General features: G+C 39.4%; 2 protein-coding genes across 3 annotated transcripts in view; both read right to left on the reverse strand.

Moving 5' to 3' along the window:
* Positions 1-22,750, reverse strand: part of MICAL2 (microtubule associated monooxygenase, calponin and LIM domain containing 2) — a 441,027-nt gene that overhangs the window by 59,429 nt on the left and 358,848 nt on the right. The window lies entirely within an intron of this gene.
* Positions 1-22,750, reverse strand: part of PARVA (parvin alpha) — a 180,085-nt gene that overhangs the window by 36,438 nt on the left and 120,897 nt on the right. For both annotated transcript variants that reach the window (XR_010841415.1, XM_059067920.2), the window contains 2 exons: positions 9,071-9,211; positions 1,406-1,521 (listed from right to left, as the gene is read on the reverse strand). Coding sequence is in view for 1 of the 2 variants with exons in the window: in XM_059067920.2 (XP_058923903.1) it covers positions 1,406-1,521; positions 9,071-9,211 (257 nt within the window). In the remaining variant the exon portion in view is untranslated. The remainder of the gene's footprint in view (positions 1-1,405; positions 1,522-9,070; positions 9,212-22,750) is intronic.

Consider the following 22,750-nt stretch of genomic DNA (forward strand, 5'->3'; position numbering starts at 1 on the left):
TTCTGATCCTTGAAAGCTCAGCCCAAAGACCTTCTGTGCTGGAAGCTGGCCTGGCCTCGGCTCTCAGGCAAAGCCTACCTGCCCTCCAGGCTCTTCCTCACCAAGGGGTGGCAGAGTTGCCAGACAGAAGCCTGGATAACCTTGGACAGCCAGGGAGCTGCTCATAAGGGACGTTCTCCCTTGTAGCATGTTTATTTGGGAAAGAACAGAAGCCAACAAAATGATGACCTTTTGCTCACGGGCATAAAGTTGGAAAATGAAATTGAATTTGAGTATCTAATGGGGTTAGGAGCAGAATGAGATAGTCACAGGGAGAGAGCATCTCCTCAATGTGGAAATCACACAGCCATGTGTGAATGGAAATTCCATCCAACAATCTGGAAAAAATGACTTGAGATACCGGCTGTGCTTCTATGGGCAGGTGAAAATCGGCAGTGCCCTCAACACAGGCACAGCCTGTCAGGGTCTCTCTCAAATACACACACGTACACATGCACAGATACTTGCCTCTTCTCAATAACTGTGCATTGTTTGTTTAACCAAAAAATGATTCTCGGGCTTCCCTGGTGGTGCAGTGGTTAAGAATCCGCCTGCCAATGCAGGGGACATGGGTTCGAGCCCTGGTCCGGGAAGATCCCACATGCCACGGAGCAACTAAGCCCGTGCACCACAACTACTGAGCCTGCACTCTAGAGCCTGTGCTCCGCAGAAAGAGAAGCCACTGCAATGAGAAGCCCATGCACTGCAATGAAGAGTAGCCCTCGCTCGCCGCAACTAGAGAAAGCCCATGCACAGCAATGAAGACCCAGTGCAGCAATCAATCAATCAATCAATCAATCAATCAATAAGGCAGCCCAAACAATCGACAACTCTACTAACATTTAAAATCCATAGGCCTATGACCCCATGATCCCACTTCTGGGGTTCCATACTGTAGACACTGGAGCATGAGGCTGCATTATTTAAAAAAAAAAAAAAAAGATTCTCCCTGGCTGGCAACACACACACACACACACACACACACACACACACACACACACACACACGGATACAGCCTCCCGATCCTACTACCCAGACCTCACAAATATATACACCACACACCCTCAAATATACATTACACAGGCACCCTCCCGAGGAAAGCATGTAAACCCCAGGCACACGTCCCACACAAGCCTGTCCCAGACAGAAGCATACGCTCTTCCACCCTTTGCACACATATCAGGGATAAGCCCACATGCATCAGAAAGCTCACTCACATGCCTCCCAGCATATGGCACACCCAGACACACTCAGCATTCATTCAGCATTCCTTCTAGCAAGCTACCCAGTGTGCCTTAGCTCTCACAGGAGCTTAGCCCCTGCACCCCTTTAAGGGTGCAGATGCTTTTAGTGGTTTCTAACTTACCTGGACCACAACCACTTGGATGGAAACATGATCTGGGAGTCGGATTGGTGCCCGGAAATACTGGGACAGAGCAACCAGCAGATGCAAGATGGCTACCAGGCTCTTGGCGTGGACAGCTGAAATAAAAGATGATTTATAAATTAGAGAATCTTCTTCTAGGTTCTGGGCAGATATAAGGAGATATCCAGAGTATAGCAGTACCACACCCAATGCCCCTTTCATCCCACCCCTATGGGTCAGGGGACACTCTTGGTCATCACGGGCCTCACCCTGGGACCCCTCGGTTCTCAGCCAGGTCCCATGGATCTGCTTCTTAGATGTTATTGCTGGATGGCAAAGTAGTGCTTCTCCACTCTAATCCAAGGTTCCCATCGGGACCCTGACAACAGCTGAATTCTAAGTTCAGGTCAGCCCTCTGCCACCCCCATGTTCTTGTTCACTCTATGCTGATAACCATAAGCATGTCTGCTGAACCCCCTCTCCCTTCCCATCTGACTGTGAACTCTGTAGGTTATCACCACTACCCTTGTCCCAAGGCTCTACACAAAGCAGGCCCTCAATCAATGGACACCGAGTCAGGACAGTGGATCCCTTCCTTTGTTCAGGGCTTTAAGACACCTGGAGGAAGGCATGAGAGACACATCTAAAGGACTTTGTTGCTCTCCTGAGTGCCATATATAGTCAGTGCAGGCAATGCCCTCTGGGCAATAGCTGGGAGGGGATGTTCATGACCCAGGTGGCTTCTATAGCTGAGCTGTGTGCCGGATGCTAGGTCGTTTATGCTGGAGAAGGCTGGGCAACTACTGAGCTGTAGTTTTCTCAGCAGATGAGAGGAGAAAAAGACTGTGATGTAACAGGCACACACAGTGTTGGTTGACGGGAGCTTGAGTTCTGACTTGACAACTCCACCACGTATTTACTGAGTATGTGACCTTAGGTAGGCCACTTAAGGTCCCTGAGCCTCAGTCTGCTCAACCTCACACGGGGATAACAGTACCCATGCAGAAATAGGGCTAGTAAGAATTTCCAGACATAATGTTGGCAAAGCTCTTAGTGCATAGCAATGCCTAGGAATGATTGATATTTTCTATTATCACTTTTGAGAAAGTACCTGGCATCTAGGCAATTAAACCATGTCAACTTTCTCCCCTTTCTTTCATAAAAGGGAAGAGTCCCCAGATACTTTACCTGCCTTCATAGTCCTACCAGCGTTATGGCTCTCATTACAGGGGGCATTTAAGGAAAGAGCAAAAAATTGTCCATTTTGTGTAGTTAGCATGAATTGGGCCCATTATTAGGGTGTCATTCTGTCTGCCCTGGGATCAATGAATCCACTCTAACAGAAGCTTTGAGAAATCACCAAGAAATGGAAATGATCCAGACAATCCTTGGGAACTCACTAGAGTTTCCTGTTATCACTGCTGCTTCAAAGAAGGTTTTCCACTGACTATGAACAGCAGCTCAATACCACCATCAGAGAGCAGATGAGCTGCTCCTAACTCGTAGCCTTACAGAAGAAGTTTTTACTTCTGGGCTTTTGGGCTTTGTCATCTAAGTGTCACCCACAGTTATAGCCTCAAAAAAGGCACCTGGCATGGACCGACCCACTGACATGATGGACAGAGGCAAAAACCGGGTTTGCTCTTCTGGTCAGAACTGCCACTGCATCAGTCCCGTCACTGAGGGTTGTAAGAATATTTGCTACCTCTCCCCTTTAATGACAAAACATAATGCTGGAAAAGCAGTGGTCAGAAAGGTTGTTCTCACACACTGGTGACATTGTATGTTACCTTGATTGTCTTCGTAACCAAAGTGGAGCTATGTTGTAGGCACCATACAGATGTCAGACTCTTTCAATGAGTGCTCTGTTCTCCTGTGTATTTTTTCAAGAGAAATAATTACACAGTTTCTTTCTCTATCTCTCTCTCACAGACATACATGCTATGTATAAAAAGATGTTAATTAATAAATGCTGGAGAGGGTGTAGAGAAAAGGGAACCCTCCTACACCGTTGGTGGGAAAGTAAATTGGTGCCATCACTATGGAGAACTGCATGGAGGTTTCTCAAAAACCTAAATATGGAGTTCCCATATGATCCTGCAATCCCATTCCTGGGCATATATCCGGATAAAACTATAATTTGAAAAGATACATGCACCCCTATACTCATAGCAGCACTATTTACAATAGTTAAGACATAGAAGCAACCTAAATGCGTATCAATAGATGAATGCATAAAGAAGCTATAGTGTGTGTGTGTGTGTGTGTGTGCACACACACACACACACACACACACTGGAATACTACTCATCCATAAACAAGAATGAAATAATGCCATTTGCAGCAACATGGCTGGACCTAGAGATTGTCATACTAAGTGAAGTCAGAAAGAGAAAGACCAATACCATATGATATTACTTATATGTGGTATCTAAAATATGACACAAATGAACTTATCTACGAAACAGACTCACAGACTTAGAGAACAGACTTGTGGTTGCCAAGGGGGAAGGATGGATTGGGAGTTTGGGATTAGCATATGCAAATTATTATATATAGAATGGATAAACAACAAAGTCCTACTGTATAGCACAGGGAACTATATTTGATATCCTGTAATAAACCATAATGGAAAAGAAAAAAAAGATGTTAATTATTGTGTAATATATTATCATTAAAAAATATCTGAAACACATATATTCAAATGAAAGACGATGGTTGACCAGTGGTTTTCAAATTTTTAAAAATTAAGCAGAGAAACCCTTTGTTCTAAAAACCATTAGACAAACCTGATAAAAAACAGTGCAACTGCTCTGGTCCCTTTGTCCTAACTACAGCCCGCCCACAGCTGCTTTTCTTCTCCTCAATGATGCCTGAGTTTTTCCTTGCAAATCCCTAGGTTGGGCGAAGCATGGTTTAATAGTCACTGTTTTAATAAATTATGGTACATTTACATAATGAAATAGTTTGCATGCACTGAAAATCATTAAGACAGTGTAGCTATAAATATTAATAATATAATGTTAAAGAGAACTAGAAATAATGTAAATATATACATTCATGGATTTATGCATATATAAATACACGTTTGTGTATTATATATATATATACATATATACATATAAATATACATACACATGCACATACATACACAAATATGTGCGCTCACACACATACACACACACAAACATGTACTTGTGGCCAAGACTTGGAAAGTTAAAAAAAAAAAAAAAGTTATGCTATAGTTGAAAGATTTTTTTTTTTCCCATTTCAAATGTTTCTTTCGAATAAAGACATGTTATCTTTTCAATTAAGAAAACTTCTAACTACCTTTGCATATCTGGGCACTCTCATCATTGCCATCTCTCAGCACCATCTCCTGGGAGACTTCTCCCTGATGCCAGGCAGAACCCGGGCCTGTGTGCTCCTGCACTCCAGTCAGGATGAAAACATGGTTGAAAAGAAGCCAAGACTCCGCTGTATAAACTGGGCCCCGCAGCCACTGTGCCAAGAGGGTCACTCCAGTGCTGGGAGACCATTTCAAAGGAGCTGTTGAGTTAGAAGCAGTCCTTCAAACTTGAATTGTGGTGGAAACAGAAAGTGGTACAATTTTGGGGGAGGCAATTTGACAATATGTGATAGGACCTTAAAATGTACATATTCTTTGGCCCTAAACTACCACTCCTAGGTATTCATATACCTAGGTATTCAAATACCACTCCTAGGCATTCATCCTTAAGAAGTAATTATGTCTATGAGCAGAAAGAACTCATCAAGCTGTGTTGATATTAGTGAAAAAATGGGAAAAAAATCTTAAAATCTTTTATTAGTTAAGTAAATTATGATATACCTAATCTATGTCATAGAATATTAAAAGTGACATATGGAAGGATGATCTGTAACGCTATACATCTTCTAAATAATATATACAGGTTGATACCATCTTCATAAAAATAAGAAAATATATTTTGTATATAAGTACGTACACACATTTTATTCATTTATTGATATATTTATTTCTTACACATACGCTACCTGAAGGAGCACACCATAAGGTTGACAATGCCTGCATCTGATAGGCAGCGCATGAGGGCAGTATGTGTGGGCTTAGTACTCTGCAGCCAGACTCTCTGGGTCTCATTCCTGGCTCCACCACTCCCCCCTACCCCCAACCCCGTGTGACCTTGGACAATGACACTTCTTTAGCAAATAGTATTATGCTTAATATTGCCAGTCACTTTTCCAAGTTTTAGGGATACAGCAGTAAAGAGACAAAAATCCTTGCCCTCAGGAAGCTTACACTCACTGTTTCTTAACCTCTCTATGCCTTGACTTTCCCATCTGTAAAATGGGGACGGTAAAGTTCTTACCTCAGATGGTTGAATGAAGATTGCAATGATCAAAATATGTAAAATGTTTAGATTAGTACAAGGCATACAAGCACCATAAATACGTTAGATGTTATTTAAATCTCTTTTAATTGATCTGTATTTTCTAAGTGTTCAATAATGAAAATTATTGTTGCTAATTAAAAAAAAATAGAAATGGAAGAACTTCCTAAAACCCTGGATCAAGGACCTTGGAAACTCAGCAGCAGCTGTCTCTGCCACCCTTTTCCTGAGTGGAAAGATGACACGATGTCCCCAGAAACAGCCAGGGAAGATAACCGAGAGAGGAGGTGTCGGTCGGAGCCTGCCCGGGAGTTGCGCCTGCTGCATTCCTTATCACAGAAACCACTGCTGTCTGAAGCCCTGAGACATCGCGGGGAGCTGGCCACTGAGAAAATTATTCCCTCTGACCTAGGAATTCCTCTCAGTTCTAAAAATCTATCTGACGAGAGTAATTCAAGAGAAGCAAAAAGAGTCACAACATAACATTTAACTCGGCCCTGTCTGGTATTAGCAATAAGCTGAAAAACATCATAAAAGGATCGATGTCAGCATAGGGTTTAAGTTAACTATGGAATATCTTACCCCAGGAAATAGAGCAGCTATCAAAAATTAAAACTACAAAGACCACATGAGAATATAGAAGATGTGTATGATGTAACTTTAAGACAAAGTGAGTTTGTATATACCTTCATCAAGTAAAAATATGAAAAAATATGCATTGATGTGGACGGTAATGCCAAAAAAACGAAAACAGCCAGATGAGAGTGGTAATACAGGTGATTATTTTACTCCTACACATTTCCCCATAAGAAATGAAAGTGAATGCAAACCCAAAACAAATCATTCAAAGCCACTGAAGACAATGGCTCTGATGTGGCTTTAAAAAACTCCATTCTCGGGCTTCCCTGGTGGCGCAGTGGTTGAGAGTCCGCCTGCCGATGCAGGGGACACGGGTTCGTGCCCCGGTCCGGGAGGATCCCACATGCCGCGGAGCGGCTGGGCTCGTGAGCCATGGCCGCTGAGCCTGCGCGTCTGGAACCTGTGCTCCGCAACGGGAGAGGCCACAACAGTGAGAGACCCGCGTACCGCAAAAACAAAAAAAACCAAAAAAACCCCTCCATTCTTAAGGCAGGCAAAATAAATGGTTTGGGGGTGGGGAAGATGGGATGAGGAATGTTTCAGATCAAGGAAATATCTTCCAGAAATGGTTCTAGAAAGGTGGGAATACTGTGGCCCATTTAAATGAGGCCATGGATGACAAAGAGAGGCTGAGAAAGCATTAAGTATATGTGTGGCTGGAGAGGTAAGTGGGAGACCAATCAGATGTTATAGGTTGATATGCGACCCCCAGACTCAAATTCATATGTTGAAGTCCTAACCTCCAGTCCCTCTGAATGTGACCTTATCTGTAAAATCACTGCAGACGTGATTAGTTAAGATGAGGTCATATTGGAGTAGGGTGAGCCCCTAATCCAACATGACAAGTATCCTTATAAAAAAGGGAAAATGTGGACACAGATACATGCATGGAAGGAAGATGATGTGAAGAAATACAGCAAGAAATTAGCCCTCTGAGAGCTAAGGAGGAGGCCTGTAACAGATCCTTCCCTTGCAGCTCTCAGAAGGAACCAACCTACCAACACCTTCATCTCAGACTTGTGGCTTCCAGGACTGTAAGCAAATAAATTTCTGTTGTCTAAAAACAAACAAAACAAAACAATTCCGTTCTTCCTATTTCCCAGATTGGGTTCCATGATAAATGAAAAGGTGTTCTGAAACAACAAGATCTTACTGTATAGCACAGGGAACTATATTCAATATCCTGTGATAAACCATAATGGAAAAGAATTTTTAAAAGAATGTGTATATATGTATAACTGAACCACTTTGCTGTACAGCAGAAATTAACAGAACATTAGATGGTAAATCAACTATACTTCAATTTAAAAAAAAGAAAGATAAAAGGGGTTTTGTTTCGGAGTGGTATATAGAGATGGTCCATGCTCAAGGGAGTGGAAAATAGGATCAAATAAAACTAAGCAGAGGTCACCGTCAGAGGACTTTAATGCTTATTACTATTATGGACTTCCAGAATGCAGATACATTGCCCAAACTAGTGATCAGCCCCCTTTTCCCTCCCCTGCTGAACACTATTAGCATTCCTGGGACACGGGGCAAAATCTAGGGCCCAGAGCTGTGGCCTCCCCTCCTCCCGCCCTCAGATGTCTCCTCTGAAGCCCTGTTTCCAGCGTGCTGCTAGAGGCAGCTTTTCACACTGTGTAAGCAAAGGTGTCATTGTGCTGAAGGAGGTGCTTGGCGACTCGCCTCCGATGGTGGCTGTTAGGAACCTGCTGAAGAGATTGCCATTGGCAGCTGCTGGGTCTCTAGCTTGGAAAGCTTAAGATTCCCTTTTCTTTCCCAAGTTTGAAAGGTGGTTTTTTTTTCGGGTGGGGGGAAGATGTCCATTTTAAGCTGTATACATCAGATGCAATAAGATATAATACTCAACCCCTTAATACTTAAAGGCAGGAAACACAATCTGAGTCGTTTTATTAATCTAAATTCATATTTTTATCTATTACAAGGAACAAAACAACTTTGGGCTCCCAATGGGAAACAGGTTGTTGCTACTGGATTCGCCCAAATCTGCTGATTTCATGTTGACTCTGATATGGACTCAATTAAGTCCATATTAGCCAGGCCCTTGAGGCAGCAAAAGAATGAACAGTTTATACTTTCTGAGATCCTTGCACTATACTAGCACGAAAACCTGAATTTTAAAATCCTATTCCATTGCCTATGCTCTTAGCCATATCTTTGTTCCCTCTGGGCAGTAAGGGGGTGAGAGGAAGGGCGTGGGCACTGGAACAGACCCAAGTCCTTGCTCCCTGCTTCTCGGCTGCCTGAACTAGGCATCTCCACTTCCCAGAGTTTCAACAAGCTGGAGGCAGGAGCTTTTTCAAAAGGTTGTGCTGAGACTCAGAAGTAGCTCAATGAATAGGAGCTTCCTTCCCCACCAATCTCACATGAGGCTCCTACAGAGAGCCTTTTACAGAAAAGGCACACTAGATTTTGAACATTTTGCTATTTTTCTCAGCTTTCCTTGGATGTGGATGATGAGCTTCCTTTCTAAGGAAAGGCATATCTCGCTCAGGGATAAATGAGTTTGCACCCATCCGGGGCCTCCCAGCTTATGATGCAGTTTCCTGGGGAAACTCCATGGTAGGAACAACAGGTGTCATGTAACAGTCCCATCTTCCTTTGCAAAACTCACTGTCTACATTCCACTTGATGCTCCTGGGAGGAAGTTTCAGGGTTTCATTGATCTTCTCCAGGACAGTCTGAAGCTTTTGCTTCTGGGCAATCTCTGACTGGGTGACCTCAGCGACGTTCAGCTTCTCACTCTCAAGTTTCTCTAGGGTGACAAGGGAAAAGAGAACAGCTGTTACCTTTGCCAGAGACAGACCTAACCCATGCACTCACACATTCACTCACTCACCATACTGAGCACATAGTATGTGAGGGATGCTGTTCTCCCCTCCTTGTCTTGTGGTGGCACTGGTGGTGCCAGTATGTATTGTGAAAACCTTGTGATTGTGTCTTGAATCCCTAAATTATAAGATCCCAGGATCATAGTAGAAGGGCATTTAACCCAGCTTGTCATATTTGAGCTCTTTTTCCTCATTCTGAGGTTTTCCCTCTTCTTTTCACCTCTGCCTTCTTCTCTAAAGACATTCCTGTGCCCTGACTGGAAAGCCTTCGTGCTTGCCTGGGCAGTGGTCAAGTCCTTATCCAGGTTGTTCTGAACACTCCTGTAGTACAATATGTGTCCTGTTGAATCATACTTATGTCTTAAGAACCTTCTTTCCTTTTAAACCCACCCGGAAGGTAACTAATTTGATGTGCCCTATTTCACTAATTCTAATGTACACAACTTTTACATTTTAACATCCCTGAAATCAGGCTGTGTCTTAAAATTGATGGCATCCTACAACTACCAACAGCCAGGTGGAAGGTATAAGAGTTATCACTGCTTCCATGTGTGCGAACTTGGTCATAGCTCTTCATAGTGTGGTCACTTCCATGTCTCAAAAAGCCTACAAGATGCTGTACAGCAGAAATTAACACAACATTGTAAATCAACTATACTTCAATAAAATAAATTAAAAAAGAGCCTACAAGAGCAATTTCAAAAAGTAGAACATAAAAATTCTAAGCAATAAGAAAGCATTGGGTAATAGTTTAAATGAAGTACTTTTTCCTCTTTGAGTGGTACTTATACTGGTATGTTTCAAAATCAATGGTTCTGGATTGGTTCAACATGGCAGAGAAGAAGGACGTGCACTCACTCCTTCTTGAGAGAGCACTGGAATCACAACTAACTGCTGAACAATCATTGACAGGAAGACGCTGGACCTCACCAAAAATATACCCCACATCCAAAGACAAAGGAGAAGCCACAATGAGATGGTAGGAGGGGTGCAATCACAATAAAATCAAATCCCATAACCACTGGGTGGGTGACTCACAAACTGGAGAACAATTATACTACAGAAGTCCACCCACTGGAGTGAAGGTTCTGAGCCCCACGCCAGGCTTCCCAACCTGGGGGTCCAGCAACAGGAGGAGGCATTCCCAGAGAATCAGACTTTGAAGGCTAGTGGGATTTGACTGCAGGACTTTGACAAGACTGGAGGAAACAGAGACTCCACTCTTGGAGGACACACACAAAGTAGTGTGTGCATCAGGACCCGGGGGAAGGAGCAATGACCCCATAGGAGACTGAACCAGACCTACCTGCAGGTGTTGGAGGGTCTCCTGCAGAGGCAGGGGGTGGCTGTGGCTCACCATGGGGACAAGGACACTGGCAGCAGAAGTTCTGGGAAGTACTACTTGGCATTAGGCCGCCCGAGGTCTGCCATTAGCCCCACTGAAGAGCCTATAGGCTCCAGTGCTGGGTCGCCTCAGGCCAAAGAAACAATAGGGAGGGAACTCAGTCCCACCCATCAGCAGAAAAGTAGATTAAAGTTTTACTGAGCTTTGCCCACCAGAGCAACACTCAGCTCTACCCACCACCAATCCCTTCCATCAGGAAACTTGCACAAGCCTCTTAGATAGCCTCATGAGCAGAGGGCAGACAGCAGAAGCAAGAAGAATTACAATCCTGCAGCCTGTGGAACAAAAACCACATTCACAGAAAGACAGACAAAATGAAAAGGCAGAGGACCATGTACCAGATGAAGGAACAAGATAAAACCCCATAAAAACAACTAAATGAAGTGGTGATAGGCAACCTTTCAAAAAATGAATTTAGAATAATGATAGTGAAGATGATCCAGGACCTTGGAGAAAGAACGGAGGCAAAGATCGAGAAGATGCAAGAAATGTTTAATAAAGACCTGGAAGAATTAAAGAAAAAACACCTAGAATAATTAAAGAACAAACAAACAGAGATGAACAATACAAAAACTGAAATGAAAAATACACTAGAAGGAATCAATAGCAGAATAACGGAGGCAGAAGGATGGATAAGTGACTTGGAAGACAGAATGGTGGAATTCACTGCCATGGAAAAGAATAAAGAAAAAAGAGGGAAAAGGAATGAGGACAGTTTAAGAGACCTCTGGGACAACATTAAATGCACCAACATTCACATTATAGGGGTGTCAGAAGGAGAAGAGAGGGAGAAAAGGACCTCAGAAAACATTTGAAGAGATTATAGTCGAAAATTTCCCTAACATGGAAAAGGAAATAGCCACTCAAGTCTGGGAATTGCAGAGAACCAGGCAGGATAAACCCAAGGAGAAACACACCAAGACACATAGTAATCAAATGGGCAAAAATTAAAGACAAATTATTAAAAGAAACAAGGGAAAAATGACAAATAACATACAAGGGAGCTCCCATAAGGTTAACAGCTGATTTCTCAGCAGAAACTCTACAAACCAGAAGGGAGAGGCACGATATATTTAACGTGATGAAAGGGAAGAACCCACAACCAACATTACTCTCCCCAGCAAGGATCTCATTCAGATTTGAAGGAGAAATCAAAAGCTTTACAGACAAGCAAAAGCTAAAAGAATTCAGCACCACCAAACCAGCTCTACAACAAATGCTAAAGGAACTTCTCTAAGTGGGAAACACAAGAGAAGAAAAAGACCTACAAACACCCAAAACAATTAAGAAAATGGTAATAGGAACATACATATCAATCATTACATTAAATGTGAATGGATTAAATGCTCCAACCAAATGACACAGGCTTGCTGAATGGATACAAAAACAGGACCCATATATATGCTGTCTATAAGAGACCCACTTCAGACCTAGGGATGCACACGGGCTGAAAGTGAGGATATGGAAAAAGATATTCCATGCAAATAGAAATCAAAAGAAAGCTGGAGTAGCAATACTCATATCAGATAAAATAGACGTTAAAATAAAGAATGTTACAAGAGACAAGGAAGGACACTACATAATGATCAAGGGATCAATCCAAGAAGAAGATAAAACAATTATAAATATATATGCACCCAACACAGGAGCACCTCAATACACAAGGCAAATGCTAACAGCCATAAAAGAGGAAATTGACAGTACCACAATAATAGTGGGGGACTTTAACACTTCACTTACACCAATGGACAGATCACTCAGACAGAAAATTAATAATGAAACACAAGCTTTAAATGACACAATAGACCAGAGAGATTTAATTAATGTTTATAGGACATTCCATCTGAAAACAACAGATGACACTATCTTCTCAAGTGCACATGAAACATTCTCAAGGATAGGTGACATCTTGGGTCACAAATCAAGTCTCAGTAAATTTAAGAAAACTGAAATCATATCAAGCATCTTTTCCGACCACAACACTATGAGATTAGAAATAAATTACAGTGAAAAAAATGTAAAAAACCACAAACACATGGAGGCTAAACAATATGTTACCAAATAACCAAGAGATCACTGGAGAAATTGAAGAGGAAATAAAAAAATACCTAGAGACAGATGACAATGAAAACGCTATGATCCAAAACCTACGGGATGTAGCAAAAGCAGTTCTAAGAGGGAAGTTTATAGCAATACAATCCTACCTCAAAAAACAAGAAAAATTTCAAATAAACAATCTAACCTTACACCTAAAGGAACAAACAAAACACAAAGTAGAAGGAAAGAAATCATAAAGATCAGAGCAGAAATTATTGAAATGGAAACAAAGAAAACAGTAGCAAAGAGCAATAAAATTACAAGCTGGTTCTTACAGAAGATAAACAAAATTGATAAACCTTTAGCCAGACTCATCAAGAAAAAGAGGGAGAGGACTCAAATCAATAAAATTGGAAATGAAAACGGAGAAGTTACAACGGACACTGCAGAAATAAAAAGCATCCTAAGAGACTACTACAAGCAACTCTATGCCAATAAAATGGACAACCTGGAAGAAATGGACAAATTCTTAGAAAGGTATAACCTTCCAAGACTGAACCAGGAAGACACAGAAAATATGAACAGACCAATCACAAGCAATGAAATTGAAACTGTGATTAAAAATCTTCCAACAGGGCTTCCCTGGTGGCGCAGTGGTTGAGAATCTGCCTGCCGATGCAGGGGACACGGGTTCGTGCCCCGGTCTGGGAAGATCCCACATGCCGCGGAGCGGCTGGGCCCGTGAGCCATGGCCACTGAGCCTGCGCGTCCGGAGCCTCTGCTCTGCAACAGGAGAGGCCACAACAGTGAGAGGCCCGCGTACCACAAAAAAAAAAAAAAAAAAAAAAAAAAAAATCTTCCAACAAACAAAAGTCCAGGACCAGGTGGCTTCACAGGTGAATTCTATCAAACATATAGAGAAGAGCTAACACCCATCCTTCTCAAACTCTTCCAAAAAATTGCAGAGGAAGGAACACTCCCTAGCTCATTCTTTGAGGCCACCAACACCCTGGTACCAAAACCAGACAAAGATACTACAAAAGAAGAAAATTACCAACCAATATCACTGATGAATATAGATGTAAGAATTCTCAACAAAACACCAGCAAACAGAATCCAACAGCACATTAAAAGGATCATACACCATGATCAAGTGGGATTTATCCCAGGGATGAAAGGATTCTTCAATATATGCAAGTCAATCAATGTGATACACCATATGAACAAGTTGAAGAGTAACCACCATATGATCATCTCAAAAGCAAAAGCTTTTTCTGCATCTCTATGCCCACTTTTCTCCAGAAAGTGGGCATAGAGGGAACCTACCTCAACATAATAAAGCCCATATATGACAAACCCACAGCAAATATCATACTCAACTGTGAAAAACTGAAAGAATTTCAGGAACAAGAGAAGGATGTCCACTCTAGCCACTATTATTCAACATAGTTTTAGAAGTCCTAGCCACGGCAGTCAAAGAAGAAAAAGAAATAAAAGGAATACAAATTGGAAAAGAAGAAGTAAAACTGTCACTGTTTGCAGATGACATGACACTATACATAGAGAATCCTAAAGAAGTCACAAGAAAACTACTAGAGCTAATCAATGAATCTGGTAAAGTTGCAGGATACAAAATTAACGCACAGAAATCTCTGGCATTCCTATACACTAACAACAAAATATCAGAAAGAGAAATTAAGGAAACAATCCCTTTCACCACTGCAACAAAAAGAACAAAATACCTAGGAATAAAGCTACCTAAGGAGGTAAAAGACCTGTACTCAGAAAACTATAAGACACTGATGAAAGAAATCAAAGACAACACAAACAGATGGAGAGATATACCATGTTCTTGGATTGGAAGAATCAATATTGTGTAAATAACTACACTACCCAAAGCAATCTACAGATTCAATGCAATCCCTATCAAATTACCAATGGCATTTTTTACAGAACTAGAACAAAAATATCTTAAAATTTGTATGGAGACACAAAAGACCCTGAATAGCCAAAGCGGTCTTGAGGGAAAAAAATGGAGCTGGAGGAATCGGGCTCCCTGACTTCAGACTATACTACAAAGCCATAGTAATCAAGACAACATGGTACTGGCACAAAAATAGAAATATAGATCAATGGAACAGGATAGAAAGCCCAGAGATAAACCCATGCATCTACGGTCAACTAATCTATGACAAAGGAGGCAAAGATATACAATGGAGAAAAGAAGTCTCTTCAATAAGTGGTGCTGGGAAAACTGGATGGCTACATGTAAAAGAATGAAATTAGAACACTCCTTAACACCATACACAAAAATAAACTCGAAATGGATTAAACACCTAAATGTAAGATAGGACACTATAAAACGCTTAGAGAAAAACATAGGAAGAATGCTCTTTGACATAAATCACAGCAAGATCTTTTTTGACCCACCTCCTAGAGTCTTGAAAATAAAAACAAAAATAAACAAATAGGGCCTAATGAAACTTAAAAACTTTTGCACAGCAAAGGAAACTACAAACAAGATGAAAAGACAACCCTCAGAATTGGAGAAAATGTTTGCAAATGAATCAATGGACAAAGGATTAATCTCCAAAATACATAAACAGCTCATGCAGCTCAATATTAAAAAAACAAACAACCCAATCAAAAAATGGGCAGAAGACCTAAGTATACATTTCTCCAAGAAGACATACAGATGGCCAAGAGGCACATGAAAAGCTGCTCGACATCACTAATTATCAGAGAAATGCAAATCAAAACTACAATGGGGCTTCCCTGGTGGCGCAGTGGTTGAGAGTCCGCCTGCCGATGCAGGGGACACCGGTTCGTGTCCCAGTCTTGGAAGATCCCACATGCCGCGGAGCGGCTGGGCCCGTGAGCCATGGCCGCTGGGCCTGCACGTCTGGAGCCTGTGCTCCGCAACGGGAGAGACCACAACAGTGAGAGGCCCGCATACCGCAAAAAAAAAAAAAAAAAAAAAAAAAAAAAAACTACAATGAAGTATCACCTCACACTGGTTAGAATGGATATCATCAGAAAATCTACAAACACAAATGTTGGAGAGGGTGTGGAGAAAAGGGAACCTTCTTGCACTGTTGGTGGGAATGTAAACTGATACAGCCACTATGGAGAACAATGTGGAGGTGCTTTAAAAAACTAAGAATAGAATTACCATATGATCCAGCAATCCCACTACTGGGCATATACCCAGAGAAAACCATAATTCAAAAAGACACATGCACCCCAATGTTCATTGCAGCACTATTTACAATAGCCAGGTCATGAAAGCAACCTAAATGCCCATCGACAGACAAATGGATAAAAAAGATGTGGTACATATATACAATGGAATATTACTCAGCCATAAAAAGGAATAAAATTGCGTCATTTGTAGAGACATGGATGCACCTAGAGACTGTCATACAGAGTGAAGTAAGTCAGAAAGAGAAAAACAAATATCGTCTATTAACGCATATATGTGGAATCTAGAAAAATGGTACAGATGAACCAGTTTGCAAGGCAGAAATAGAGACACAGATGTAGAAAACAAACGTATGGACACCAAGGGGGGAAAGCGGGGGTGGGGATGATGGTGGTGTGATGAATTGGGAGATTGGGATTGACATATATACACTAACATGTATAAAATAGATAACTAATAAGAACCTGCTGTATAAAAAAAAATTGAAAAAAAATCAATGCTTCTTGTATGCAATGACTTAATCCCTTAATATTATAAGGCAAAAAAAAGTCTAATCATTTTATTAGTCTAAATTTATATTTTTATCTTAAAGAACAAGTCTGGATTCCCTAATGAGAAATATGTTGTCTGTATTGGATTCACCTAATCCACTCTCCACCACTCGTTCGAGGATTGATAGAACTGACTCTCTGAAACATGTTTAGAATGTTTGTTCTCCTCATTTTTAAGGGCTGACATACAAACTAATTAAACTTCAACATACATCAATGGTTCCCCTATAGCTTACATTATCTTATTTTTCAGTAGTTTTAGCTTATCCAAGTCAAATGCCCCTTGAGTAATTCTTTGAAGATAAGGTCGCCCACTGGAAAATTTCTGTAGGTTCTTTCTGTGGATTTAAGAATTCTTTTCAGTAGTCTTGATAGGATGATCTCAAGCTTTTCTTACCTGTGATGGCCTGAAATGTTATCTTTCTCTTTTCTTTAGTTGGTTGATGCCATCATTCTTTATTTCTAAAGTTCAGGGATTTAACAAGCATATTATCTAAATGTCTTTCTCTTGAATGTTAAACCTTTGAAAGAAACTGTGTGCCTTTTCCATTTTCAGGCCACGAATTATTACCTTGGATCCTCTCCTATTGAAGAAATGACAAGTTTTCATATTACACTGCAACTACCAGCATTTAGTAGAGGTATGCTGGCCATTGGTAGAGGCTGCCCAAGGTACTCAGTTAAGGAAACTTCTGAAGCCTTATCTTGGCTCAGAGGGAAAGACTGCTGGGATATATTAGTAACAACTGTCTTGGGAGTGGGCTTGGTAAGTGGGGAGGGGTGGAGCGGCAACATGAGAACCACTTTTTTGCTAGACCTGCTGTATTATATCATTGCCTATGAATTTTCATATTTATAACCTCCTCTGACTTTGGACTACTTACAGTTAATAGGGTAGGTCTCTGAGTCTGTCTTCTATGTCAGTAACTTTTTCTTGCACTATTGTCCATTCTGTTCTTGCTTTTTAAAAATTGGATTTTACACATTACCTATTGCAACATTCATTGTTTTTCTGTTTCCATCAATATTTTTAAGTAGTTTATTATACTAAAATTATAAACGTTTTTCCTAAAATTAAAAAAAAATGTTTTTAGCAACTGGCATTTCTTATTTGGGAGAAGAGTTTCTATGGCTTTGCTTTATTTATCTGCATTACTAATATTTTAGAAAATGTAATTCTGCTTTACTTTTTCCACTTTAGTTATTATGCTTTGGATTTGTCTTCTTGCATTTAATTTTTGTTGTTGGGTACATTATTTTAGGCATTGATATTAGTATTATGTGGATTTGAGTAAAAAGACTATCTCAAAGTAACTCTTATTAACAGTTTTAGGTGTATCTCTTCATGTTCATAATACATACAAGAATAGGAAGAGTTCTCTCTCTCTCATTCCCTGTTAATAAAAATGAGATTACAGTGTGTAATCTGCTACTGTTTTTTTTTTCCCATTTAAACATATATCCTGTCTTTCCATGTCAATATATATGGATATACCTCATTCTTTTCGTTGTTGTTGTTGGTACTTTCGGACAACCTTCACCAATTTTATCCACCCCTCCCCATCCTCTAGCAACCACCAATCTGTTCTCTGTATCTATGAACTCATTTTTGGTTTTGTTTTGTTTAGCTTCAACATATAAGTGAGATCATAAGGTATTTGTCTTTCTCTGTCTGACTTATTTCACTTAGCATAATGCCCTCAAGTTCTATCGTGTTGTTGCAAATGGTAAGATTTCCTTCTTTTTATGGTTAAATAATATTCCATTGTGTTTATATATATATCACATTTTCTTTGTCCATTCATTCATTATGGACACTTAGGTTGCTGCCATATCTTGGCTACTGTAAAGCCAAGCCATTGGCTCATGATGCAATGAACATGAGAGTTTCAGTATCTTTTCAAGTTAGTGTTTTCATTTCCTTTGGATAAATACCTAGAAGTAGAATTGCTTGATCATATGGTAGTTCTATTTTTAATTTTTCGAGGAACCTCCACACTGTTTTCCACAGTGGCTGAACCAATTTACATTCCCACCAACAGTACTGTTCCCTTTTTTCCACATCCTTGCCAACACTTATTTCTTATCTTTTTGATAATAGCCATTCTAACAGGTGTGAAGTGATACCTCATTGTGGTTTTGATTTCCACTGTACTTATAATTAATGATGTTGAGCACCTTTTAATGTACCCGTTAGCCATCTGTAGGTCTTCTTTGGAAAAAAGTCTATTCAGCTCCTCTGCACATTTTAAAATTGGATTGTTTGCTTTTCTGTTATTGAGTTGTATGAGATCTTTATATATTTTGGATATTAACCCCTTATCAAGTATATGATTTGTAACTATTTTCTATCATTCCACAGGTTGCCTTTTCATTTTGTTGATGTTTTCCTTTGTTGTGCAGAGCTTTTTAGTTTGATGTAGTCCCACTTATTTATTTTTGCTTTTGTTGCCTTGCTTCTGGTGTCAACTCCAAAAAATCATCACCAAGACCTATGTCAAGGAACTAACTGCCTATGTTTTCTTCCAGGAGTTTTATGGTTTCAGGTCTTACATTCAAGTCTTAAATCTATTTTGAGTTAATTTTTGTGTATGGTGTAAGACAGTGGTCCAGTTTCATTCTTTTGCATGTGGCTGTCCAGTTTTCCCAGCACCATTTGTTGAAGAGATCGCATATTCTTGTCTCCTTGTTGTAAATTAATTGACCATTTATCCGTGAGTTTATTTCTGGGCTCTCTATTCTGTTCCATTGATCTATGTGTCTATTTTTTAATGCAGAAACCATACTATTTTGATTACTATAGATTTGTTATATAGTTTGAAATCAGAGAATGTGATTCCTCCAGCTTTGTTCTTCTTTCTCAAGATTGCTTTGCCTATATGGGGTCTTTTGTGGTTCCATGTAAATTTTAGGACTGTTTGTTCTATACCTGTGAAAAATGCCATTGGGATTTTGATAGGAATTGCATTGAATGTGTAGACTACTTTGGGTAGAATGGATATTTTAAATAATATTTATCCTTCTAATCCATTAGTATGGAATATCTTTCCATCTATTTGTGTCTTCTTCAATTTCTTTCATCAGTATCTTATAGTTTTCAGGATACAGGTCTTTTACCTCCTTGGTTAAGTTTATTCCTAGGCATTTTATTCTTTTTTGATGTAATTTTACATGGGATTGTTTTCTTAATTTCTTTCTGATAGTTCGTTATTAGTGTTTAGAAACAAAACCGATTTTTGTATATTGATTTTGTATCCTGCAACTTCACTGAATTAGTTTATTAGTTCTAACAGTTTGTTGGTGGAGTCTTTAGGGTTTTCTCTATATAATATCATGTCATTTGCAAATAGTGACAGTTTTACATTTTCCTTTCTGATTTGGATGCCTTTTATTTCTTTTTCTTGCCTAATTGCTCTAACTAGAACTTCTAATACTATGTTGAATAAAAGTCTCTAGAGTGAGCATCCTTGTCTTGTTTGTGATCTTAGAGGAAAAGCTTTCAGCTTTTCACTACTGAGTATGATGTTAGCTGTGGGTTTGTCATATATGGCCTTTATTATGTTGAGGTATGTTCCCTCTATACCTACTTTGATAGTTTTTCTAATAAATGTAGGCTGAATTTTGTCAAATTTTTTTTACATCTATTAAGATATCTTATGATTTTCATCCTTCATTTTGTTATCGTGGTGTATGACATTGATTGATTTGTGGATGCTGAGCCATTCTTGCATCCATAAGTACATCGCACTTGACCATGTGTACGATCCTTTTAATGTATTGTAGAATTCAGTTTGCTAATATTTTAGCAAATTAAGGGTTCTTGCATCTATGTTCATCAAGGATATTGGCCTGTAATTTTCTTTTCTTATGATGTCCTTGTCTGGTTTTGGTATCAGAATAATTCTGGTCTCATAAAATGAGTTTGGAAGTGTTCCCTCCTCTTTTTTCAAAGGATTGGCATTAATTCTTCTTTAAATGTTTGGTAGCATTCACCAGTGAAGCCATCTGGTCCTGGGCTTTTGTTTGTTGGGGGGTTTTTTGATTACTGATTCAATCTTCCTACAAGTAATCAGTCTGTTCAGATTTTCTGTTTTATCATGATTCAATCTTGGTAGGTTGTAATTTTTAGTAATTTATCCATTTTTTTCTAGGTTGTCTAGGTTTTTGGTGTATAATTACTCAAAATAGTCTCTTATGATCCTTTGTATTTCTGTGGTATCAGTTGTAATGTCTCCTCTTTCATTTCTGATTTTATTCGAGTTCTCCCTTTCTAGCTAAAGGTTTGTTAATTTTGTTTATCTTTTACAAGAATCAACTATTAGTTTCATTGATGTTTTCTATTCACTTTTTAGTCTCGATATATGTCTCACTCAAACATATCATGAGTATCTATGTCAATACATATCGATATAACTCAATCTTTTAAAAAAACTGCATTATATATTATAGAACTTATTCAACCATTCCCCTGTAGATATGCAGTCAGGTTATATTACACTTTTCCCCTATTTGTAATAAAGTTGCAGTAAACATCCTGTGTGTGTGTATTTATGTATGTATTACCAACTGATTATTACTGGTTAAAAAAAATGCGGCTGCCTTACAAATTTTCTTCTTAAATACAGTCATCTTACCAAATGCCCTTATTATTGTTTGAGTTTTTAACATTCTCTGGGTATGCAAGTAACATAAGACGCAGTTGCCTCTATTTTGTAAGCTTATATCACTTATTTTGATTTTATGACATTTTAAGATGGAAGATTTATTTGAGAACCTCTTCTGCTATTTCTACCCTTCACATTATTTTTAAAATATTCAACCCTCAAAATTTAAGAGATCTACTCAAATATGCCCATAGTTAAATAATAATTTCATTCAGCGTTGCTAAGAATTTAAAGATAATTTCTTTTTTAAAGTCTCATTACATTTTTCTTTTTTGAATTTTATTTTATATTTTTTATACAGCAGGTTCTCATTAGTTATCCATTTTATACATAATACTGTATATATGTCAATCCCAATCTCTCAATTCATCACACCACCACCCAGCACCCCTGCCACTTTCCCCCCTTGGTGTCCATATGTTTGTTCTCTTCATCTGTATCTCAATTTCTGCCCTGCAAGCCGGTTCATCTGTACCATTTTTCTAGGTTCCACATATATGCATTAATAGACAATATTTGTTTTTCTCTTTCTGACTTACTTTACTCTGTATGACAGTCTCTAGATCCCTCCATGTCTCTACAAATGACCCAACTTCGTTCCATTTTATGGCTGAGTAATATTCCATTGCATACATGTACCACATCTTCTTTATCCATTTGGTCCGTCGATGGGCACTTAGGTGGCTTCCACGTCCTGGCTACTGTAAATAGTGCTGCAATGAACATTGGGGTGCATATGTCTTTTTGAATTATGGTTTTCTCTGGGTATATGCCCAGGAGTGGGATTCCTGAGTCATATGGTAATTCTATTTTTAGTTTTTTAAGGAACCTCCATACTGTTCTCCATAGTGGTTGTATTCATTTACATTCCCACCAACAGTGCAAGAGGGCTCCTTTTTCTCCACACCCTCTCCAGCATTTGTTGTTTGTAGATTTTCTGATGATGCCCATTCTAACTGGTGTGAGGTGATACCTCATTGCAGTTTTGATTTGCATTTCTCTAATAATTAGTGATGTTGAACATCTTTTCATGTGTTTCTTGGCTATCTTATGTCTTCCTTGGAGAAATGTATATTTAAGTCTTCTGCCCATTTTTGGATTAGGTTTTTTTTTAAAATATTGAGCAGCATGAGCTGTTTATATATTTTGGAGATTAATCCTTTGTCTGTTGATTCGTTTGCAAAAGTTTTCTCCCATTCTGACGGTTGTCTTTTCATCTTGTTTGTAGTTTCCCTTGCTGTGCAAAACTTTTAAGTTTCATTAGGTGCCATTTGTTTATTTTTGTTTTTATTTCCATTTCTCTAGGAGGTGGATCAAAAAAGATCTTGTTGTGATTTATGTCAAAGAGTCTTCTTCCTATGTTTTTCTCTAAGAGTTTTATAGTGTCTGGTCTTACATTTAGGTCTCTAATCCATTTTGAGTTTATTTTTGTGTATGGTGTTAGGGAGTGTTCTAATTTCATTCCTTTATATGTAGCTGTCCAGTTTTCCCAGCACCACTTATTGAAGAGACTGTCTTTTTCCACTGTATATCCTTGCCTCCTCTGTCATAGATTAGTTGACCGTACGTGCGTGGGTTTATCTCTGGGCTTTCTATCCTGTTCC

The sequence above is a fragment of the Kogia breviceps genome, chromosome 7 (genome assembly GCF_026419965.1).
Source record: "Kogia breviceps isolate mKogBre1 chromosome 7, mKogBre1 haplotype 1, whole genome shotgun sequence".
Lineage (NCBI taxonomy): Eukaryota > Metazoa > Chordata > Mammalia > Artiodactyla > Physeteridae > Kogia > Kogia breviceps.